Here is a 26,299-nt window from a genome sequence, read left to right as displayed (position 1 = left end):
ATAATAATAATAATAATAATAATAATAATAATAATTATTATTATTATTATTATTATTATTATTATTAACAATAATAAAAACCACTGTTTCAATAAGAACAAAATAATAGTTATGGTAATTTATTGGTTATTATGGCCTAGTTGGGTAAGCATAACATAGAGCCTAAGGGGCCTATTGGGAAGATCTGACTGGCCGTATTAACCTTGATTAAATCAGTGATTCCCAAAGTGTGACCCATGGCTCCTACAGGGCCCAAAGTTATGTCAAGGGGGTGGGGGCTGCAAGGCTTAGGCTACCTTACGTTGCTTCCTTGTGTCTGAAATCTTCCACTCGACGATTTGTTGAAACAAGGAGAAGATATGAGTTTCGAGTAGGCAATTCTGCCAATTGAGAATCAAAGTCAGGCGCTCATGAGGTGCTGATCAGCTGTCTCAACCAAGTGTGATTGTTGATTTCACTGTAAAAAAAAAAAAAAAACAACTACTAATTTCTATAATGCCACATAAATTGAACCATATTAACTTGTGTATAGTTAAGACATTTGTCATTATGACTGAGATGCAGCATTTCAGCACATCCACACCAAGACTTTCACATCTTTGAGACTTCCATTTAGGATACAGCCTACCTTTGTATCTTTGCTATACTTTGTAAGTATTCTTTATCTCCAACCTAATTTTCTACCAGGGTGGAGGGGGAGAAACTTCCTGGGTCTACCAAGGAAGGAGGAGGCAAGGATGCACAAATCAACGTGATAAAAAAATTATCACTCATTATTATTATTATCATCGATGGAAGATAATGTATTTTTTTATGTAAGGGGGAATTTTTTTTTTTTCTTAGCGAACATTAAACATTTACAGCCGATAATCAACTATTTAGTTATTTCAATTTAAATGTATGCTATATTTGGTTTGACTTCTGTGTTATTTGTTGCACTTCCTGTATTACCCTTGAACTTAAGATTTTAAGACTAATTCAGCCTTAAATTGTATTATGTTTTCCTTAAAACCCCTTACACAATACACAAAGCGGTAACCATAGTGTCTCAGTTTATTAAAGGCCTGCACACTGACAGGTGTTTTCAATTACCCTGACTGATTGGCCCTCTTGTCTGTTTGAAGATGTGGATTATACGGTGTCGCCAAACTAATTAACACTCATTTGTCTTTCCCACACCTGCAATAAGACTGAAGCTGTTGATCAACAACAGCCCACACAGTCTAATAGACCTTATCTTTACTTTAAGTCAGAAAACCACCGGTGTTTTTAATAACATTAACACTGACAATGTTCTAGGACTGTATGTCATTTTGCACAAGACCATGACACTTTAATTACACCTGTACGCCGCATGTCAAAACCTGTGTAGTTGGACTATGGTGTTCAAGGACTTTGGTATTGAATAAAAAAAATACTTAAAACATCAGCAATGCCAGGAAAATGGGTCACTCAGAATTAAAAAGAAATCTGTGGAAATTTATCTCAGGCTGAATTCATAATTAAAGAAATAGTGACCAGAAACAGGTTTTCCTTATAAAGGTTCGTTCAAAATAATCTTACAGCACATTAGCTCATTAACATCTGCTCTTATGACGGCTTTTTCTCTTTTTCAATATTAGTGAAAGATAGTTGGGATTATTGCTTTGGGGATTTTGGATCTAATAAGCTAACAAACATTGTTTTTTATATATTTTACCATCTGTACATCTTTTAGTCAATGTTATTGGGACTCTACAGTTAACACTGTGCACCATCTGCGTGCAGACCACAGTCTATGGTGCAGACATTACTATACAGACCTAGAATGTTTCTATGGAGTAAGGGTACTGTTTTCAAACAATATTAAGGAGGATGTAGACCTGCAGTTCTTTGGGGCTAAGAAAACCTAAATAATCATAAAAGTCAAAGAAGTTGGATCAGAGCTCTTATATAATGAGTACCAGCATTAATACAACAACATTAGTACTAAACAGATGATAAGAAAACTCACATCAAAGGAGAGTCCCCAGTCGGTGTAGGCCATGTGTTCTTCTTCTTCTTATTATTATTATTATTATTATTCCTTTTCTACTTCTTCTTCCTCTTCTTTGGTGTTTTATGGTCACTTCGTATCCACATTGTTGCATTACTGTCATTTTCAGGTTCCAGTATCCCTCATCATTATCATCTTAGATCTACTTATCACATCTAGTCACAGTTAAAAATGTAACTATCCCTTTCCCCCCTTGTGCAAACTCTTCTTATTCTAAAATGCTCTTCACATTGGTCTCCAACCGCCATATTTACTGCAGACATGTTATCATTATGTATCGCTCCTGTATTAATTTCATAGACCATGTGGATCAAACATTTTAAATACTTCCTGGTTAAACCACAATGCTACTAACAGGGGTTAATTTAAACAAGCCATTAAAAATAGTAGATATGTCATTCTTTCTATTCAGGCATTAAAATTGACCTCAATTATAACAGTTTTATAAGGCTAAAGTTCATCTTAGAGCAGGTTTGAAAAAAATATACATAAAGAAAAAAACATAGCATCCTCCCCCGTCCCAAAGTCCAACTTGGTACAGTCCAGGTTGCCATCACCTGGGGGGGGGGGGGGGGGGGGGGGGGGGGGGGGGGGGGGGTAAGAAGCATTGAGGAACACTGCACACAGCTATTGTATTAATCAACCAAGGTGTTACTTAACGTTTGCTGATGAAGAAAAATCACATAAACACACACAATTGTTTATTTAATGTTTTTGATAAATTTGTTTTTCATGTGACAAATGAGGGAATGAGTGATGCTCCTTTACATTGTGTCGCAGGGTTCTGGTGCCTTGGAGAAAACAAGCCAGCTAACCACCATCTACTACTCAACTGCCTAGAGATTGTTAAGACTATTGGAGGTTAGTGCATCTTGTGGTAAATATACTTAACATTGCAACAGTAACACTAAAAAAGCCCTTGGTCCTTTTTATAATGGAAAAACTGAGGCTAACAATAACCAACTGACCGTTGGGTTGAGCTAAATAAAAAAGAAATGTAGCACTGAATGTAAGAAGGAAAGCAGTTTGATGTAGCATTTATCCAAAACAACAGTGTGTTTGTGTGTACTACTGATGCCAAATCGAGAAGGTGCAACTGTGTGTATGGGAGAGAAAGTGTGACAAAGAGAGAGCGGGTGTAAGAGGTTCCTGGTTTGTCCATGTCACACCCACTGAGGTAGTGAAATCAATTTCAGAGCATGACAGATATGTAATAGTGGTTCAGCGGCGAGGGCCAGCAGCAGAGCAGATAGGAGGGGATCGGGAGGTCAAGCAATTTTGTGTCCCTGTGGTGTTTTTGTGGTCAGTTTGAGGGAGATGGGGGTATTTTGGAAAACATATTAGTAGTAGCTAGCGAGAGGCCTCCACAGGAATACGGATCCATACAGGCAGGAAACAAATTCTCCCGTTCTTTAGAAATGTTAACAGGAGGGGCAAAAAGTAAAGTACGGCTGATGGAGAGGTGAAACATGTGTGACATCATGGCTTTATTGATGCGGGAAACAGCACCCTGGGCTCCACCTGTTTCAGCAAATACACAAGCCCTAACAGTACCGTATCCTGTTCAACAACCCCGATTATTAATATACCACCAAAGCAATAATGTGATATGTAGTCTCATTTATATGTAAATTATGCGAGTGCTAAGGTGAACCGCAGGCGATGCAGTCTCTCAGAGGCAGCAGCAGCAGGAAAAGGCCCCCTGTACCTCTTTCATTAACCAAACTGCAGTGTTATTTCTCCCACTACACACAATGAGGTAATACTCGAGTGCAGATAAAAGTGCATCAGTAGTATTTATAAGGTCTGTGGCTCCCAGCCAGAGAAATAAGGCTGTCTTTCAAAAGTAGGCCACGACCATCGCTGACAGCATAATCAGTCATTTTAATGGAGATAAGCTGAAGGATAACTTAATCCCCCTCTCAAACTATACACAAACACAACCCGGAGCACACATGCACTTATTTGTGCACACAGTTTGTTCACAGCCAATACCGTTGTGGCACTGAGCAGAAAATATAGATAGTCGGGCATGTTGTCATGGTTGCATGGCAACCGTCCAGCAAGTCTGAGGCAGCAGGAGTGGATAGGAAGAGCTTGTTGAACCGGTGTTTAAATATGTTACGGAATAATTGTCAGGAAATGAGCATGTTAGCCATATCAGCCAATTTCATATTAGCTCACTCCAGACCTGCATGTATCAAATTCGGAATTTTGAGCCGTGATCTGCATTAAATAAAACATATATATAGGAATAAAGGTTTAATAAAGACTTAACAATCAATAAAGCAATACATTTCATAAAAAATTAACAACTAAAATAATATATTTTAAACAAAGGAATCTATAAACTTAAAAGGAGTCTTCTACATGCTGTAAACTAGCTCCATTGTTCATTGTATCCATTGTATGCCACAGGTAAGCTACAGTATAGGTTCATTGAATAGAGTCAGAGGAAGAAGAAGCTCTTTTCTCTAACATACAGACTGCAAATTCCCCAGCAAATGATGTAGGAATTCCAAAGAAATGTGTTTTGTTTCATTTTATATTGTTTCATCGATTATAGGTCTATTATACAATGTGTACAGAACCAGATGCTGCAGAGAAACAGCTCACATTTATGCTTTGTACTATTAGTTTTATAATGTGCTATAATTTCTGCCCATCTTGCTTGCTCAAGAAAAATTAAATCGCTGTTTGCTCAAGACCTGCCCATAACAAGGCTCCGATTCTGAGTCGTGACCTGGGTGTTAAGCTGTACAAGAAAATAAAAGTAACAGAAAGCAGCTGCCTTAATCGCTACAGTTCTCCATGGCTTTTTGAAATAAAGCCCCCAGTACTGCAAATAGTCTGGCTAATGACTATGGAATCATAAAGTGATTGATTTTGAGTTTTCATCATCATAGGCTGTATGTCAATGAAAAAAAACACTGTAAAGTCTGATAAAAAAGACATAGAAAAAGTACTGTACCTTTTCTTACTTTGAAATGCAATTAGAACATACTTAGTACAGTATGTGTTATCATTCATTCCCATCTGGCTCGCTCAAGTAAAAATGTAATCAATGCATATTGATGAAGCGCACGAAATGTTTTTGGTCTAGCAGCAAATCTGATTTTCACCCATCAGAGATAACACAGAGTAAATTGAATTTACAGTCAATTTGCTGTGAGGAGTGAGTCATGACTAAATGAAGACGCTTTTAGCTCACTGAAGATTAAACAGGAGGCAGGGTAAACCTTAGAGCTGGAGAGAAGAAGAGACTATCAATCAAATGAATTATATTGAAAATAGAGATACAGCTTTCTGCATTTTTTTTTTTTTTTTATCAAAGGCCAAGTTTCCCTGCCAGCTTTGTTTCAGTACCCTGTCCAGCAGCCTCCTTCAGGTCCTGTATGTCTCTAAAAACCTCAACCGACCTTGCTCTTGAACTGCAAGAAAAACCTTCTTCAAACTAACTTGTTCCTAATGACAACATCAATCTATACATCTGTTCCTACAATAAGACCAAAAGTCGATCGCGGCTTTGTGAGGCAGTGGTTAAAACACAGCAGTGCTTTTGAGCAAAACGTGAATGACATCATGCTAACATGCTTGCAATGACACACAACCAAGCTAATGTTAGTACTCCTGTTCTTACCATGTTAGTTTAGAGTTTTAGCATGCTTAGCGCTTAACAAAATAGGATTTGATCCTCACATGCATGTTGTTAACTTGAATGCTAGTTCTTCAATGCTAGTGCTTATATGAGTGTTATTAACTAACGATAGCGCTTTAAGGGTTTCCATTTTTGGACAAAATGAGCCCAATTGCAAATGAAACAACTCATAAACCAGGCCAATAAAATAACTCATGTGCCCCTGAAAAACCCTAACAATGGTTTATAGACCATCTGCATCTCTATCATTGCAAAATACTTTCATATACACAATGTTATCATATTCAACACCATAAATATTCACTGATCTAAAAGCATCAAAATATGTTTAATTCACAACACATAATTCACTGAAACCATGCAACATGAAACAAAGTTTTCATATGACTCTCCATGTGCTGCTTCACGCCAAGTTAAAACTGATACTGATTAAGAATCAAAAATGTTTTATTGATAACATCAGGTAGAGAGCAGAATATCTTTTCTCCATTGCTTGAGTGTGTGTGTTTAACCTGTGTCCAGGCCAATATGTTTGTGTGTGTGCAACGATTGATCTGGAGTTGCTCCACAAGTATTTTCATAGAGCACGGTTATTTTATTATAAAATGTGAATTTTTTTTATTGTATTTTTTTTTCACATTATAAACAAAATATCAATGTCAAAACGTTAACACACCTGAAGCTTCCACAGGAAAATGTATTACCGTGGCAACCTCTACCTGTTGTGATAGCAGTTCATCCAATTAATGTAGAGAGAGATCATCCAATATCGCATAACAACACACTGGAGGCATGGAAGGAACAGTCAGGGGATCACAGAAGTCAGCATCCCCTGAGCACATTAGCATGTTTTCAATTCCGCAGCTGAGATGTTAAGATATTTCATTCTAGATAAAAGTGTAGTTACACTGTAACTCTGTTACACTCTGTCTCTGCAGAATAAACAGGCTATGAAGAGTAGGGGTGTATAGGTTGGGTAGAAAATAGAATAGTATAAAGTCCACACTGCAAAGGTTTGTCTGTGCTTGCCTTCATGTCACCTGGGGCCTCAGAAATTGGCAGTAGATCCTTTTCATTAGTCACAGTAGCCAGCCTGGATGATGTGCCACATTTTCTCAACATTATGGATGCAAAAGCCTCCCTTATTCACAGCAGTTATAAAGATCTGCAGCTCCTCTCCTATTTCAGTAAATAGTGTAACTCCTACAAAGGCCACAGCTCTGATTTAATTAACCTTAAGGGGACATTTGCTGAACATGCACAATGTTTCTCTCTGCTCTGCATTTACACAGCTGCAGAATCGAGCATCCTCTCACTGCATGCTTCTTATTCTAAAGTAATGCTTTCCACAGAAAACATCTGCAGTTTGGGCATGTTGCTTTAGAATATCACAATATGTCAGTTTGCTCAAACATTCACCAGCTAGTTGAGTAAAACTGGACGAGTGTTGCTCTGAGTCTGGACACAAACTGTGTTTGTCTAACCTAGTGGCCTGCAGCCGTGAGATTAGTTTATCCTGTCTGCACACACCTGTCACTGAATTCAGCTGCTGGAGAGTAGGGCCAGAGTGATGAACTGTTCACACAAATCTCTCCACGACACATTCTTGGACACATGTTTGACGGACAGCAGACTGTGAAATCTTACTCCTGCAGGTTTGAGGATGCTCCTGTCTCTTCTCAGTACTCCCACAGCCTCCTGCTTTAATGTTTACCATAACCAATGGTGACTTTTTAAAGGCTCATGCCGACTTAAATCCTTCCTACACACCTTTAAAACAACATAACACATTGGGGGAAGTGCCTGTTAATGTTTTTTACACAAGTGATATTGAAAGATGTTTATAGTGCTTACGTATACTTCTGTATATGCCGATGTTGGGCGGCAGTAGCTCAGTCTGTAGGGACTTGAGTTATGAAATGGAGGATTTCAATAATATCGAGGACTGCAGAGGTGGCCTTGAGCAAGGCACCGATCCCCAACCGCTCTGGTGCGCTTCCTGTGTAGCTGTGTGTAGCAGCCCCACTCTCAAAAAACAAGCTGTTTGTGCATGTGTGTAGTTCGGGCCTATGTGTGTGAGAAGCATGTCTCTCCATAACAGTGTGTAAACCAGAATTTCCCTCAGGGGAAAATAGAATAAAATAGGCAAAATAAAAAATATATAAAAAATACACATAACTGTTAACACATAAAAGACACTTAACGTTGTACGGCAGTCAAATGTCGCAGGTTAAAAAGAAGTAATTGAAATACTTGTGCTGTTACTTGCTTATTTACAACTGTTATGTTATACCAGAACTCCAACAATGTTAGAGGGAAATATTGAACTTTTATTCCAATTTATTCATTGAAAGACAGACAATATTTTCTTACTTTGTGGATAGAAAATGATCACGGAAATATATCAACAGATAATAAAACATGGTACATTGTCTCAGAATGGATACTCTGCCCAGCCTATTTAATTAACCACCTTAACAAGCTTCAACAACAAAATAAAGTGATCACTAAAATGAGATGTTAAAACTTCAATTTGTACATTGGCTGTACTTATGTGCATCCTTTAGGCTGCTTTTCAAACTTGGAGGCTGCTGCCCTCTACAGGTTGATCTATGTTAACAACAACATCTAATACTTAAACGGGAGAAGTTGCAATTATTAATCAATACAAATCTATTTTGATTCAAACAACTATATTCTATTTTGTAAGAGTGGAACCTTACCTTCTTCAAGACCTCTCAGAATTCTCATTCACTCTCTACTCTCAGGCTCGGAGCTGCTGGTTCTGGCTCGCTGGCTCTGATCTCCTCTGGTTTGGCGAAATCCATCATCCAACCATGACTGTTATCTTCTGTACTGTTTAGCACACACACATATACACATTGAATTGAGTTTGCTTGAGGTTTCTGTCAAAAAATCTAATTTTTGAAATCCCCAGCTCAGAGTTTTTCATCTGTAACCTGATCTACAGCTGCTCTGATAGAGTCATGGGCCCTTCACTAATAGAGGTTATAATTTATACCATGGTCAAAGCAAAACTAAGTTCCATGCTTTAGTCACCTAGAACTAATTGAAAATCAATAACAACTTCAACTTCAACCTAATTCTCCCAGAGAAGAAAATGTTCTAACAGCCAGATAAGGACTAAACACACATTCACATGGAGAATTATAAAGGTAAATACATGACAATGTCAATGGACAACAAGGCATCTAGTTTGTGAAACCTTTATAAATGCCATCATCAGTCATTTGTAGTGAATAGGAAAGTAATGATGAGCAGAATCAACATGGGGATGCTTTTGACAAACTAAAGGAGCTCATAATGTGTGAAAACACTGTTCTGTACTTTAATGAGGTAACTGTATCCCAAGCTTTAAAATTTGTTCTCTGATGAAAGATGTGAGATGGACCAGGTCCATCCAATGACTGTAAACACTCAGCTACAGGGAAACAATGTTATGTATTGACTGCCTGGGCAGGGTCACATTTATTTTGCTCTAATTAGAAACAGAACTGAATGGAACAGACTTTGAGGGGCAACAAAAGAGTCAAAACTAAATACTTATTTAAGTCAGTGAAAAATGATGTCCTTGGAAGTACAGTATCAGGTATCCACAAAGAAAAAAAATATATTTTACAGAGTTGGATTCGGCATATTAAAACACAAAATGATCCATTGATTAAAATCCATAAATCAATCTGTCTTTTTGATCAAATGAACATCATAATTTGACTTTTATATCTGCCCTTCCATTATTGTTGGAGATTCGAAGGCTGAATTGTGTACTTAGTTATTTTGTCCACTAGATGGAGAAAAGGACTCCTGCCCAATCTCTTTGGTGAGGAGCCTCTGATTGGCTTGATTCTGCATTTGCAGTTCTCTGAAAGAAGGCCACAGAGGCTCAGAATCAACCTTTAACTTGTGTTTTAAGTGATTGATTGATTGATTGATTGATTGATTGATTGATTGATTGATTGATTGATTGATTGATTGATTCAATTTATTTCAGATAAGATTCAGATTTCAAATAAAATCAAACATCTCAAAAATACAAAACAAAACAAAAAGCACGAAAATACAATAAACAAAAAACAATGTTCAAATGATTTCACAAAAAAAGAAAAAGCTAATTACATATATTCAATTTCAATATGCCTGAAAAGGAGTAGGAAGTAGTATAAAACTTATTTAATCCTACCCCTTTTCCACAGCTCAATAATTAATATTTATTAAATTAAATTCCTGTGTTCCTTATAAGCTCTCTATATATACAATCTATCTATATACAATTTGCTATACTATATTTATGATACTATATTTGATATTTACAATCCAATGATTTTCCAAACATATATACAACTTGATATACTATGATTTTTTATAATTTATATATTTATACAATCCATATATCTATATATACATATCTATTTGTACAATTTGATGTACTATATTTATATATTATACAATCCGTATATCTATACAGTTTAGTATAGTATGTTTACAATTATACATTTGATGCAATCTATATATATATATATATATATATACAATTTGATATAGGCTACTATATGTACAATTTACATATATATAATACACATTAACATACACCTGTGTATACAAAACTTGTAAACCCAATTATTATTATATTTATTTTATTATTATTATTATTTTATTTTTATTTTTTTCCTTCTTATAGCTCTCCCTCATCCCTGTACCTTTTGAAAATCATTGCTTTGTACATGTTTTTAAACTGGATCATGTCTGGACAATGCTTTAGCTCCGTGCTCATACCATTTCACAGTTTCACACCACCAATTGAAATGCATTGACTTTTTAAAGTCGTGCGAACAGCTAGCATCTTAAAATGTAACTTTTCCCTCAAATTATAACCCCCCTCTCTGTCATTGATTGTTCTTATGGCTCGTTTTTGAAGTGTGACTAGTGGTAGCAGTGAGCTTTTGTAAGTGGTCCCCCAGACCTCCACACAGTAATTTAAATAAGGTAAGATCACTGAACAGTAGAGAATATGCAATGATTTGTTACCAGTATATGCTTTGCTTTACATAGGACTGAGATGCTATGTGACAGTTTAGATTTAACATGTTTTATGTGAGGTTTCCAGCAGAGCTTGTGGTCTATTGTCACACCTAGGAATTTATTTACATACACTCTTTCAATATTAACACCATCTATCTTAATATTTACGTCATTATTTAAATTACAATTTCCAAACAACATGATTTTTGTTTTGCTTAAATTCAATGATAATTTATTATTGTCAAACCACCTTTTTAATTTGCTCATTTCAGATGTAATTAACTCCAGAAGCTGCTGCAAATCCTCTCCCGTACAAAATATATTTATGTCATCTGAAATTACACAAATTGTAGAATATTTGAGGTTTTACATATATCATTTATATAGAGAATAAAAACAATTGGGCCCAACACTGACCCCTGGGGGACACCACAAGCAATGTCCAAACAAGATGACGTGTATTCACCCAACTTCACAAACTGTTGCCTGTTACGTAGATAGCTCCTCAGCCAGTTTAATACAACCCCCCTGATATCATACCGTTCTAATTTATGAATTAATCTGTTGTGATTTATTGTATCAAATGCTTTTTTGAGATCAATAAAAACACCAGCTGCATAATTATTTTGGTCCAGGGAATTTGTGATTTTTTCAGTTAGCTCAATGACTGCTAATGAAGTGGATCTGTTGGGTCTGAATCCATATTGGCTGTCAGTTAGTAAGTTGTGTTTATTGATGAATTTGTTTAGTCTGTCAGCAAAGAGTTTTTCTAAGATTTTTGAAAATTGAGGAAGCAGTGAAACAGGCCTGTAGTTTGTGAAGTGGTGTTTGTCTCCAGTTTTGTACAGCGGTATGACTTTTGCAATTTTCATTTTTCTTGGGAATTTACCAGTTTTAAATGATAAGTTACAGATGTGCGTTAGTGGTTTTGCAATTCCCTGAATGACCTGTTTAACTATTCTCATGTCAATGTCATTATAGTCAGTAGAAGTTTTGTTTTTACATTTATGAACAATCTCTATAATTTCACTCTCTTCCACTGCTGTTAGAAACATTGATTTTAGATTAATGTCTATGAAATCATAATTCTTGTCGTCAGATCTCACAGAAACAGGGATTTTTTCAGCCAGTATTGGTCCAACATTTACAAAATAATTATTGAAGCCATTAACTGCATCATCCATATTATCAATAGTCATATCATTATCAATAAAGTCATGTGGATATTTAACTTGTCTAGAACCATTTCCAATAACACTATTTAATATATTCCATAAACCTTTACTATTGTTTTTATTTGTATCTAATAATTTTCTGTAATATTCTTTCCTACTATTTCTCATAATATTAGTTAGCTTATTTTTATATTTCTTATATTTATTTTCTGCATCTTTGGTTCTAAGTTTTATGAATTCTTTATATAGTGTATTTTTCTTTTTGCAGGCATTTTGTAATCCTTTAGTTATCCATGGACTATCTGAATATTTAAATTTCATTTTGATTTATTTTATTGGATAATGTTCATCATACAACAACTTAAATACCCCTAAGAATTTTTCATAAGCTCTGTCAATGTTTTCTTCTTTATATAATATTTCCCAATTTTGATTTATTAATTCATTTTTTAAAGCGTTCATTGACTCTTCTGTCCGTACTCTTCTGTACTTGACTGTACTCTCCTGTTTTTCCCTCTTGTAGTCGTTATTGAAAACTATAAACACTGGCAGATGGTCACTGATGTCATTGATCATTAATCCACTTATTGTATTATTGTCTATAACGTTTGTAAATATGTTGTCAATCAATGAGGCACAGTGAGATGTAATCCTGCTGGGTCTGGTGATTTTTGGATAGAGGCTTAGACTGTACATTGTATTGATAAAGTCTTCAGTTGGTTTGTGGTTATTGGGATTAAGCAGATCTCTATTAAAATCCCCACAGATGAACATGACCTTTTGATTAGATATTGTGAACATTTCTTCCACCCATTCTTTGAATATATCAATATTGGAACCCGGTGCTCTATAAATACAGCTAACAATTACATTCTTCTTTTTTTTCCATGCAGATTTCAACAGTTAAACATTTTAATAAATTGCAGTTGTCATTCCATCTACCACCTTGCAATTAAGGTTTTTGTCCACATACACAGCCACACCTCCTCCAGTCTTGTTCTCTCTGTTCTTGTAGTTCAGTTCATAGCCATCTAATTCAAAGTCCACACCCTTCTCAGGGTTGATCCAAGTTTCTGATATTGCAATTATGTTAAATGGTTGTGCAAATTGACGTAAATATTCCTTAATGTTGTGGAAATTTGCATACAGACTTCTACTGTTAAAATGAATGATTGATCGTTTCTGATCTGCCTTAATGGTCTTATTGTACTGTTCATCTGTGTAATAGCCGCAGTCGTCATTGATGTTTAAGAAGAAGTTATTTTCCGGGTCGATATTGTATTCCATGTCTTGTAAATTGTGCTCCGTGTATTCAAATGTTTTCAGTTCCAGATTCTCATTATCAGCAATCATTTGGGTTATAGGTATAATGTCTCCAGATGTAGATGAATGATTTCCTTTAGAGTGTGTCATGATTGTGTAGGTTTTTTACTCACTTGTGTTTCCAGTTCGGCCTTATTGAAACTTGTCCAGCTCCGCAATGTCTCTGATCACCATCACTTTGGCCTCCTCCGGTGTTCCGTTCAGCTTTATGAAGATTTTGCAGTTGGTGGTCCACGTGGATTGTATTTTATTTTGTTTCTTGATGACTCGTGCTTGCCTGGCTATATCTGCGTTTCGTTTTGTTAAGTGTTCATTGATGTAGACGTCTGTCCCCTTCAGCTTCCTGCCTTGTTTCAGTCGTACAATTTTGTGTTTACGGTTCACAAACCTCATTATTATGGCTGGTTTGTCGGTGTTGTTTTTGCAGGGCAGAGGATGACAAGCCTTGATGGTGTTACAGTCAAAGTCGATTCCCTTTGACTGTAGGAATGCTGCCACTTGTTGCTCCGCGGACTCGGAGACTGCCTCTGGTTCGGCGTCACGGTCAGCGGTCACTGCCCGTGCATACGACCAGGGTTTTATTTTGAGCCCCGATATAATAATATCGTTCATTCTGGTGTATTGCTCCAGGTCGGCCACTCTGCTCTCCAGAGGAACACGATCTTCTTGTCCTTCTCCTCGTTCTCCAGCCTCAGCGTCTTAACCTCGGCCACCAGGTCCAGGATGGATTTCTGCTGCAGCCTGACAGCGGTAATCTCCCCCGAGAGAAAGTCCAGCGACTTCTTAATGTCGTCGACTTCCTCCATCGCCGATTGCTTTTTCGGTGGCATGGTGACTCTGGCTTGTTGCCAGCCGGCTTTGTCCACGTGCAAGCTAACCAAAGAGTGCCTTGGCCTGGCCTGGTGGAGCTGGCTGCTGGTTAATCCTGGGCCTGGCCTGGTGGAGCTGGCTGCTGCTGGAGCCTTGGCCTGGTGAAGCTGGCTGCCGGGCTGCTGGTTAGCCTGGGCCTGGCCTGGTGGTGGCTGACTGGCTGCTGCTGGAGCCTTGGCCTGGTGGTAGCTTACTGGCTGTTGCTGAGCCTGGGCCTGGCCTGGTGGTAGCTTACTGGCTGCTGGTTAGCCTGGGCCTGGCCTGGTGGTGGCTGACTGGCTGCTGCTGAGCCTAGGCCTTGATCACTGAAATCCAAAGTTTTCACCTGCAGTCACAAATCACATACATGATAGATGCAAGAGGACACCCAACAACAAGAGATGAAGTCTCGGTGGAAAAATACTCAGGATTAAGGTGATTTCTGACAGATTGCTGCTGCTCAGGTCAGCAGTTGAACATGTCTTTTAACAGTGTTGGCGTATTGTAAAAAGGACTTCATAATAAGAGAGTGCTGGGAAGAAATGCTGCTCAAGAAAAGTAAGAGGCAATGCAAAGTGATACAATGACATAAGGAAATGGTACCGGGTGCAGTAATTATTTGTCATGTGAAGACAGTTGATGTATCCATCAATCAAACATAGGAAGAGGCACTGGCATCAGCCACCTCACAACAGTATGGACACACTACTTATTAGTTATTCTATTATTATTTCCAGTCTTTCCTAAATCTCTCATGTTTTGTTAACCAAGGTTAACCAAGGTAACCATTCACCATTTTGTAAATATTTTTTTAGCTATGGAAACTCACAACTGGAACACATCAGGAATACTCAAATCACCATTCATAACACCGAGGAGTTGTTGCACTGATTCTGTTTAAGGTCAATAATTAGTACATTCAGTTCAGTACAAAACTATGCATATTTAAGCAATGACAAGGATGAAGAAGTTTTGCTTTGCTCCCTTGGCTCACCTCAGTGTCATTTTATGTTCTCTTCTTTGTCACCATGTCCACGTCTGTCATATTTGCCGGTTTGAGTGGCGTCCAATCGCTTCATTTTATCCACTCCTAAATTCACCTGCATGCTGTCATTGGCTAAGGGAAACACTGGCCTGTAAGCTCTATGTTTAGCAAACATATGCTAAACCTCTCTTGTCTGTATGTGTCTCACAGACAGATATGAGTGACATGGATCTTCTTACGTAATTTCCCTCCAAAGAGCAAGAAAGAGTATTTCTCAATATTTTGATCAAATGCTATATTTCTTTGCCCATTGTTCTCAAGAAATTGTTTCAGTTGTAGCTGTGTATTTCTGGAGAACATAGATCCGCAAGCTTCCAGCCAGAGAGCATCTCTCTGAGGGGAATGCAGCATTTACTGTGGCGTATCTAAGAGGCTCAGCTCAGTGTGTGAATGACGCTATCCTGAGGATCACAGAAACACCATTATCAGTACACACTGACATCACTCAGCCCTTCACAGCAGCAGAACAGCAATGGCCTACACTTCTCACACACACATACACCACCGCCGCCTCTAGCAGCACAGTCGTTGTGGTCACTGGCCAGCCCATTGTCTGTGAGGGGGCACACTGGACAATGTCTCCAATATCTGTCCAAACCATGATCCAACACTGCTATTGTGAGTGACCAGTCGCTTTTCCATTTAACCAGACAAGGTGCTGCTCCAATGTGTTAAAGAAGACAGAGCGGGGGTCCTGTGGTCTGCCTGGTACTGACGATGCTACAGATTATCAATGTGTGACGCCACAGCAGTCACTGTGTTGATGATGAGTGGACATGTGGACAGACACAACACCGTGCCAGGATGTCAACATCATCACTTACATTTTGGTCCTTGTTGCTTTTCTGCCTCCAGCATGAAGTCAGGATACATTTTTCATCTAACCTAAGGAGAGTTTTCTTCTAGAAATCTTTTTGAACAAAATCAAATCTACAAGTTGATGGCTGGAAAATGCCCCCTGAAGCTGCTTTATGTTTTACTGGAAACTCCAACTCTTCTCTGTTGCAGAATGAAACAAGGCAAAGCAAGCACATGATATTTGAAAAAAAAGGATTTTAATTCTTTGATCAAGCTTTTCAGATTGGATGGACAGCAACACATGACACTTTTTTTTAACACCAAGTAAGTATCTGTTTTCTTTACTGTTGTTTTAGAAGGACTAATCCTGAGAGACAAAATCTCCTTGCCAAGATGGTAGCACAAGAACGTTGAAAAGTTAAATTACACCAATCAATGAATTAGCAGCATTTAAGTAGTAACAAAACATATTTAATCATCAATCATACAAAAAAAATTGAATGACATATTTAATTTATATTACACTACAAAGACAAAATCCAAATACTAGCACAGCACAAACACAACACAATACAAAACATTAGAAAAACACAACACAAGGAAACGTTTGCAGATATTACAGAGTAGAATACATAAATATTACTTCATCAAATGCGAGGGTTTCTGCCTTCTACTTGCTGGATTCAAACATGTTTTCATTGCACGGCTTATTCGATCTTACTTAAATTATATTTTTTATTTTTTACGCTCTGCCCCACAAAGATAATGTAATGGTTCCCAATCGAATACGATCTTTCCTTAATAGTAACTATAAATTAAATCTCAACGGGAAATGATACTGATACCATGTTTCAGATGACATTTTACTGAAGGAGCATTTCTATACTACTTGTAAACTAATGATAGAGACCACACATTAATCCAGCAGGAGGAGGCCCCTGGCAACAATAAAACAGACTCATTTTAAGCAGGCAGAAACCTCAAGCAGAAACAGACTCATTTCAACTTGCAGACTTTTGAACTACATATGCCTTTTTCTAGCAGGACAATACACTTGGCTACAGATCTCTCTCACTGGTCAATAGTTTACAGTTATATGATATAATATCACTGTGCTTTACACTATGTGTAAACACAATAACATTGTTATTTAAGTTTTTCTACTTGATTAAAAATTAAGTTACATCATTTTGATGCCTATTTCATTTTCAAAATGTTATCCTGTTTCTCAATGCTTTGATCAAATTCTGCAGCTTAGTGCAGTGCTTTCTGTTTGCTGTTTCAGGACATGCATCTTGAACCTTGGTGGACAGCCATCTGCCACCACTGGAGAGATGAGAGAGATGCAGACAGCATCCAAAATTAAATCAGATAATAGAAACGTATTGTAGCAATATCAATAGAATATGATGATATAAAAAATTCAGTCATACTTATTGTGGTTGATAGATAAGGATATACTCCTTTTTAAAACAACTTGAATCCTGTTGATTTTATTCTAATTATCATCCAATTTCTCCACAATCCTTCAAGGTTTCAGTTTGGTTTGGCTGACTTTCTGGTGATTACCACCATGTCTGAGCTGCAGACCTTCTACCAGCCCCACCACGTCATCCGTCACCCCACAAGTCTCTACCTGGACCCCACCCTCATACAGAGGCGTGTGCTTGATGATCAAGTGGAGCTGTGGTGGTTCAGAGATCCTCGCCGCTCTCTGTTATGTTACTGCGCCTCAGTGGCCCTTATTCTGGGACTTGGTCTTGGCGGTGTGGGCCTCCTCTCCACCACCACCAGCCTGTCTGGGGAGTGGCGCCTTGGGGTGGGTACCACACTCTGCCTCTTGGCCCTGGCTGTTCTGCTCAAGCAGCTTCTCAGCTCGGCCATCCAGGATATGAACTGTGTGCGCAGCAGGCGGCGGATTGAGCAGATGAAGAGCGGTGGTAGGGCGGACCCGGCACTCATCTTAGCCGTTGGCGTGGCTTTGATGCTCTCTGGGACCGTTCTGATCTTTGTTGCCACGACCGGCAGCAGAGGTCATGATAGGAAGGAGATGTTGGCATCGAGTCTGATGCTGATGGCTGCTGGGGCAGGCATGGCTCTGGCTGTGGTGGGCTTCAGTGTGCTGGTCTACCTGAAAAAAAGAAGGGAGCAGAGGAGGAGGATGATGATAAGGATGAACAGGGCGAGGGGGCTGGGGGGTCGAGCGGTCAGGGTGTTCAGTGTCTCAGGAGGACAGATGAGCCAGACGAGGATAGACACATCCTCTAGCAGGACCAGCCTTATCTGAACGGAAAGAATTAGCAAAATCACATCACATCCAAAAATGTCCAGCAGATATCAATAAGGAAAACTGAATAACAGAAAGGAGTTAAGGTGCAAATCTGGAGTTATAGTCTTACTGTTGGGGCATCTTCGAAATCCTTTAGGTTCCACTATTGTGAGATCATCACCTGAAAATAATAGGTGACAAACAACAGACATGCTGTACACACCCTTTGCAGGTTTCTACTGTCTGATAACAAATTTGTTCGATATCTGCGTAGCTATGAATGAAAATAAAGACTCAGTTCAAATCAGTTCAAATGTCTTCTGCTTTATACATCTGTTCATCTCACTCAATGATCAAGTTGACAAAGAAAATGACAGAATGACTAAAGATTAAATTGGTATTAAAAACCATTTATTAATTTCCGTAAGTGGATATCCAATCAAAGTATTTCAGACTTTATATTCATATGCTTTAAAACACCTTTTGCTATCTTACATTAACACACTAACATTAAACCTGTAACTCTCTGCATGTTCAGATCACTTCTAAGATGAAGTTATGTATTTTCATCCTGGTTTCAAAGTCAACATAAAATCCATCAAACAGGTGAATACTTCTCATACTCAAATTATGGACAAACTCCAATCAGGTTGTTTATCAGTAGCGCAGTATGAACAGCAACCTCCAACAGCTTGCAGGTGGATGAACTCACCATATATTCATTGTAAAAAATAATGTCACAATTTTTTGATTAGATAAGAGGGAAAAGGAAAGATATCGGACAGGCAAGCTAAAACCACAAAGTGACGAAACGTCAGGAGATCTTTGTACACTGTTTAACATGTTGCTGAGGAGCGTTTAATGCGAAACTCTCTTTTATGAGCAACGTCAACAAGTCATCTTTGGACTTTTTTATACACCTCACCCTTAATCCATTTTTCCAATCATGACTGAAGTGTAGGGGCTATAAAACAGTGTTCTTCTTTACTGAATTTGCCTGCCTGCAGAGGATTTTGTGTTCTTATTTATACTACCTTTCCGCACTCAAATGGACATGTGACATTTGTACTGGTCAACACATTATACAATTTAAATTTGCTTTTCTATCGAAACAATTTGAATCAACCGTAGATGAATCAGCGTTCAAATGTTTCATACAATTAAAGTTCTTTTTTAGCAGGTTCCCGGGGATCCCCCCAAAGCCTTTTACAAAAAATCTTCCTCTTTGTGAAATTATTTGAACAGGAACAGGAAAAATGAAGCAGTTCCATTTTCCTTTATTAAATTATTTTCCTTTGACTTTTCCTCTTTGTCTTTAGATATGTATTGTCGGGGCTATTGCATATATGAATTATATAGACCTTTATTGGTAAATACATCTTTACTGAGAGCACTCAGTAACAGGATATTTGTCACTCCTTCTAATGGTTTTGCCCACTGTGGAGATCATTGAGGCTAGAAACCTCAGAGGGCTTTATTTCTGTTTCCATTGATACCACCAATATGAAGAAGAAGTGATGTTAGCAGGCCAACAGCACCTTATATGACAAAAACAAAAAGATTGAGAGTGACATGCCTGAAAATGTGTGGATTTATGTTGCACACAGTAGCCATTCTAGAGTATGTTGGGCCCAAGGCAAAAAAAGTAAAAAGTAATCTCCAACCAGCTCTCATTTTTATTTTCCTCTTTCTTTTTCACTTCTTCATTTTCCTTCATTTAACTTTAATTGAAAAACTTTGGTTTTGACAGCAATTATGCATGGTACAACTAGCAGGGAATAGAGAGTAAGCACTATTAGATTACAGTTGCCATATTTTGGCCATTTTTTAAATGCTAACATTACAAACTGCTATACTGGTTTTACAAGATTGTTGTTACTGATATTTCATCGTGCTCGTGTGCCAATCAAGGTTTCACTTTTGCTTATACCTACTCTGAAGTGTGAGCTTGAAAAGTCTTTGTCAGTTGATTTCTAAAAAAACTTGTGATTGCTCTTAAGGTGTGAATACAAGAAAAAAGAAGCTGACTGTTTCATGAAACAGTTCCACTTAAGTGAAAAAGGCCTATTGATATATTTGAAGAGGCCAGAGCTAGAGGCATTTGAAATCATTGCTAAATGCTGATTGTCAATCAAGGTCTTCTTTAAAGTCTCATTTAGTATCAGCTATGGAAATATTGTTTTGCTGGAATCTTCTTTTTTCTGATATCACCCGATAGTGAACTCAAGATCATCGTCGCTGTCCTCCATATCTTCCTCCCCCTCCTCTTCCTTTATTTCTCTCTCTGCTCTGTCTTTCTCACTGGTCTGGATGTAGTTATCCTCAATGAACCCGTCATCATCCTCATCCAGTCCTCCGAGAGTCCCTCCAGTCCCGGCCATTCTCCCCATCACACTGTTGGGAAACGACGCCTCCTGTCCGTACTGACTGACTCCGTCTGACTCTTGGAGCAGAGAGTGCCTGTAGCTTGCCAGAAAGCGATGGAAGAGGCGCAACTTTACCGTCATCACAATGAAGAGAGAGACAGTAAGGACAGTGCCGAGTCCTGCTGCCAGATAGGACCACTCCAGAGACTTTGGAGGTACTACGTCTTTATCTGACGCCCCTGAGAAGAGAGCAGGAAAATGTATGTAATTATGACGATGGGAAGGTCAACTGATGTAAACAAAATGTTTTTTGTGTAAATCTGTTTTTTTTTACTCACTCAGACGATGAGTACCGTTAGGAGTGGTTAGATTGTTTTCTTCCATGAGAAGATGTCTCTGGGGCTTGTTGTGTCCCCCAACATCAAATACAGCGGCCTGATGTGATTCTCTGATAAAAGCTCCACAAAGTGAAAACACCACAAAGAGGATATAGCTCCACTGTCCCATCTTTGTGTGCTGAGGGAAGATCTAAAAAAAAAAAAAAGAAACCAGAAATGGTTACTGAAGATCATGAGGCGATGCTGGGAATGCACAGCCTTAGCAGCCAGAACAATTAGAACAACCTATGACTCTTTCAGTTCAGTAATGGGAGTGTGAGTGTTATTTTAGGAAACAATAATGTTCCTTCCCTTAGTGTTGGGGTGATTGGACATTCTTAACCCTTCAATAATTTTAAAATACTAATAATCTCTACAACAGGAAAAATTAGGGTTAATCTCCATATTTAGACACCAGTAAATTAAACCGACCGCACCCCTGCAATTGACCCAGGAATATAAAAGGGTCAATATAATCTGAGAGTTCAGTTGGGCAAATTGGATACCACACACGAGCACACATGTGGCCTTGTTTTTTCATTCCATAGGATTTCTTTGTTTAATACACTGTTTAACACATTTGGTTTCATAGATTTGGTTACACTTAACCCTGTCATTGCCATTACACTTTACATGTCGGAATAACAAACCTAATATTTTAGCAATAATCCTCCTGTAGAGCACAACTGGCAAATACATATCTCTCCTGTGGTACTGAAAAAGTCTGATGAAAAAATCACCTGATCTAAAAAAGAAAAGAAAAAAACCTCTCATAAAAACTTTATGATTGTATTGTCCTCTTTTTCACACCCAAAATGTCACACGCTGTTTGTTAGTTGAGCAATGCTGGTGATGACAGTCCTGAGCTGCTTGTTAATTATCTTCAGATACATTTAGAATCTTTATTCCAATACATACATGGTGTATCCATTATGCATGTTTCGACAGTTACATGTAAAGCAGCTCGACCCAGGTATTGAAGGCAAAACAGTTTCTAGTGATGTAGACGGTGACACAGTAGAAACATTACAATCATCAACAAGTCATATGACCTTTTCAGAAACTCTCTCGTCTTAATCCCAAAGTGTAGTAGGATAGTATTCCAATTTCAATTCAAACAATCATGATAATAAAGAAATAAATACATCTAAAGTGACTTACCTTTTAAGAACTTTAAGTAATCAGATGTATGTCTCCTTCACCTGACTTCTTCTGCTGTTTTTGTTTCCTCTTCAGCTCCTTCTGGTAAAAATTAAGAGACTTGTTGGGCAAAGGTTGCAGGACATGCCATAATACAACCCTACTTGCACCGTGCCCCTAAGACAGAGATGTTAATGAGTAACTTTAATGGGCTTGACATCCATTTCTGCAATAAATTCCTTTCTTGGTCACTATTTCAAACAGGAGTAAATGTTTTTTCTTGTATATCTTTAATGGGAGTAAGGCAGACATGTTAAATTCCCAATTTAGTTTTTGACATTAGAGGTCAATACTCAGTCTTTGAAAGTAAATGAGTACAGGGACAATGTTTTGCTTGACTTGTTACATGTGTTGCATTAGTGCTCTGAGGCCAGACAGTGGCAGTGTAATCACATAAGACTAAACTGAAGGCACGGCAAGGCAAATTTATTTATAAAGCACATTTCAACAACAAGGCAATTCAAAGTCCTTCACACAAGACATCCAAAGCATCATGACAGAGGAAAAAAGAAACATTGAAATATAAATTTTAGAAAGTTTTAGTGATTTAAAAATCACTAAAACGAACAATTAAAAGTTACAGTGCAGAGTTAAATTTTAAAATCTTATTAAAATAGTTTAATGAAAGGCAGCTGTAAACAGGTGAGTCTTCAACCTGGATTTAAAAGAGCTAAGAGTTTCAGCAGACCTTCAGTTTTCTGGGAGTTTGTTCCAGATTTAAGGAGCATAGAAACTGAACGCTGCTTCTCCGTGTTGGGATGGTTCAGTCATTAATGTATTTTGACCCTAAACCATTCAGCGCTTTGTAAACCAGCAGCAGTATTTTAAAATATATTCTCTGACAGACTGGGAGCCAGAAACAAAAGCACTCCATGGAGTCCACATGCTGTGCGCTCTGGTGGGTATCCAGGTTTATTCACTATTAGTTTTGAGGGTTTATAAAGAACAGGCTTCATTTTTTTCTCATAAAAAAACGTTTTTTTCCTTGAATAACTTCCCACCTAATTATCAGGGCTCTATTCAGCAGGCTGAATGAAAGAAAAACAAAAACACTGGAATGATAACATGTGGCCTTGGTCCCATTTTTTTATCAAAGGACATTCAGCCATGACCTTTATGTGGGTGGAAATGAGTCATCAGAAGAGCTTAATGTATCTTACTTGACCTCAGCCGTCCCTCAACAGCTCATTAAACACCCAGCAGGAAGAAAACCCTGCTTCACAAAGGATCAGTAGAAATCCTCTTTAAACAGAGAAATGGAGGTTTGAATACTCATAACTTAGAAAAACTTTGCAACTTAGAAAGCTTCCAATTTATGTGTGATTTAGAAACACCAAATATATATTTTATCATCCTGACTTGACAAGTGTAATATCTTTTTGTCAGACCTGTCTCAGTTTAGATAGCTTTAAGTCTTCAAAAGGTTATAAAAGTCACAGGGAATAAACAGCTGATGATGGGGGGGGGGGGGGGGGGGGGGGGGTCTGTGGAATTCAGCTTAACCCCTTTCATTGGTCCCATTTTTTCATCAAAGGACATTCAGACATGACCTCTTTGTGGGTGGAAATGAGTCATCAGAAGAGCTTAATGTATCTTACTTGACCTCAGCCGTCCCTCAACAGCTCATTAAACACTGTCTGTGGAATTCAGCTTAACCCCTTTCAGTCAGTATGTCATTATTTGACTTCTTCAGGCCTTTTATATTTTCCATTATCTGTTGTCTCTGTAATGCCCCAAGAAGCATTTTTAAGAATTATGTAATTTAAAAAAAAAAAACTTGTCCATATTCACTTCTGCATACTATCCGTAAAAACTATACTATACAGTTGTCAGACAATAGTGTTCTGTCAAACACAAGACTGGGCTGAATATGAACTCATAGGTCAACTTTAAATCCCCATTTCATGGTGTGGTTATATCTATAATGCAATATCAAACAACTTCTTGCAGAGAGAACTTTAAAGTGGGATGCCAAATATAAATCCCTAAAACACAGACAATATTGTGTCACCTGAACATGGGAGAACTTAACTTGCAAGGTGCACAAAGCATCCCCCCCCCGTCAAATCCCCCACCATCACCACCCTAAAAACACCCCTCTTTTCTAACTTCCCCTGAGCTTCTCAAACTTTGGCTATGCACCCTAGATTTCACTTTTCTATTAGCCTACCTTAATCAAGTGTAAGATCATAAATAAAGTATTGGATGTGTATCTTTCTTAAACTCGGTGTAATAGATTAAAACTCTATTTTCAAGCTCTTCAAATTAAATCTAAACCATGATAAGATAAAGACAGATGGGTTTTCTGTAGTCCAGCAGTTACTTTCCAGTCGTCTGCATGAGATCTTATCTTTGCCTGTGTAAAGATAATTGGATTACTTTCAAATGCATTGTGTCCTATTTTATCTTTTCTATCTAATTTAAGAAGACATTTTAACCATATCGTAAACGGGGCGAAGAAGGGCACACTTGTTAATTGCCTATGGGTCTGCTCACTAATCCACGCATTCTGGATAGAGGTTTTAAATATTCTCTCATGTTACACGTATATAGTTGACATTATGCCCTAAACCATGTGTCCTTGGAATTGACAAATACAGATTAAAACATTTTACCACAAGTGAAACATACTCTAACCATGTTTTGGGAATCAGTTAATAGACCAAGCAGAAGTAACAGAGCCAGACAGACCCAAAAATGCAGACCAGGTGGAGTTGGGTAAAAGCAGAATTTTAATAAACAGTCCAGGTGGGTACACGGGTTAACAGTCAGTGGTGCAGACAAATCCAGAACGTGGCAGACAAAAGGCAAAAACTAGAAGGCAGACAATGGTCAAAAAATACTTGAAGACTCAGGAGCAGAAAATGTTTGACCGAGGTGACACAAGAACTGGCAACAAGAGGGAGGACACATGGGGATCAATTACACAGACAATCAGGTGGTAACGAGATACAGGTGAGCACAATCAGGGCAGGGGAGCACAAGGCAGGAAAACACGGGGAGCAGGAAATGAAAGACAGAGGCAAGGGTAAGTACAAAGTTAAACAGGAAATGGCAAAATTCTCAAATAAATTAACCAAAAGTGAAGATTCCCTTTTCAGACCACACTTTGAAATAACTGACCAATGTGATCATTGGTAATATTTTTCTTACTTAATCACTTTGGACAGCATTCGGACTATATGAATGATGAGAGCATTTTCAGTTACATTTTTAACCGACTTTCATCCCATTTCTACAGCAAATCAGTTTGTGTTTTCACTGTCCTAGTGTGTATTTTTATTATATTTTTCTTTTGTTTCATTCTTTGTTTTCCTGTAGTAGTTATTCCTCTTTGACTTTCCTCCCTTTGTGTGTTTCCCTTTGTGAGTTGGATTACCCTTTTGTTCAAATACATTTTTAATTGCAATTGTGTCAACCTTTTATTTTTTAATCTCATAATAGTTTTGCTAGAAGCTGAAAAGTGGTCATATTTCCCCTGGGTGTTGGGAAAATGTGGTTTCAGTGCTGTGCTTATTTTCTCCGTAAATAGACTGGATCACTAATGGTGTTATTTCTAATCCTTTCCCTCTCTATAGAGGTAACAGACAGAGATGTCCAGCTACTCCTGCTCTTTACAAACTTACCATTGAGCCACTAGGCCATTAAAAGTCATCCTAATAAAAGGCTTTAAGGTTGACCCTGACACACATAAGATATCACTATTTGCTGATGACATCATCCTGTATTTAACTCATCCTGATCCTAATCCTTTACTCAAATCATACAGCTCTCTCTCAGGATATATGGTTAATCTCAATAAAAGTTACATTTGATCCTTCAGTTAATTAAAATAGTGTCAAAGACAAGCTCCTTTTTACGTAGTCTCCTACAGGATTTCAGTACTTGAGTGGATTTGCTAATAGTAATCTTAATAGCCTTTACAAACTCAATCTTGTCAGCCTGTTACAGGAGGAAGGGGAAGATTTAAAAAAAGAAAACAAGTGACGAATTTGCCACTTACTTTATTAGGCAGAATTAATGTTATGAAAATGAACATCCTGGGGCGCAGGTAGCATAGTGGTTAGTGCACACGCCTCATGTACTGAGGCTCTAATCTTCCAAGCGGGCGGCCCGAGTTCAAATCCGATCTGTGGCTCCTTTCCCGCATGTCATTCCCCACTC

The 26,299-nt window shown here is 38.0% G+C and overlaps 2 protein-coding genes across 2 annotated transcripts; one reads left to right on the top strand and one right to left on the bottom strand.

The window, feature by feature from the left end:
* Positions 1–15,729: 15,729 nt before the first annotated feature.
* On the top strand, positions 15,730–18,210 carry tmem125b (transmembrane protein 125b). Its single transcript, XM_061044240.1, has 2 exons — positions 15,730–16,247; positions 17,457–18,210. The coding sequence occupies exons 1-2, from the start codon at positions 16,225–16,227 to the stop codon at positions 18,208–18,210; spliced, it is 777 nt and encodes a 258-aa protein (XP_060900223.1). The 5' UTR covers positions 15,730–16,224.
* Positions 18,211–19,848: 1,638 nt separating this feature from the next.
* On the bottom strand, positions 19,849–22,243 carry LOC132978892 (leucine-rich repeat-containing protein 19-like). Its single transcript, XM_061044241.1, has 3 exons — positions 22,097–22,243; positions 20,897–21,086; positions 19,849–20,797 (listed from the first exon to the last, which is right to left on the bottom strand). The coding sequence occupies exons 2-3, from the start codon at positions 21,063–21,065 to the stop codon at positions 20,400–20,402; spliced, it is 567 nt and encodes a 188-aa protein (XP_060900224.1). The 5' UTR covers positions 21,066–21,086; positions 22,097–22,243; the 3' UTR covers positions 19,849–20,399.
* Between the last annotated feature and the right edge of the window lie 4,056 nt (positions 22,244–26,299).

This window comes from Labrus mixtus, chromosome 8 (assembly GCF_963584025.1).
Source record: "Labrus mixtus chromosome 8, fLabMix1.1, whole genome shotgun sequence".
NCBI classification, from domain to species: Eukaryota; Metazoa; Chordata; class Actinopteri; order Labriformes; family Labridae; genus Labrus; species Labrus mixtus.
This window is presented reverse-complemented; position numbering and strand designations above follow the sequence as displayed.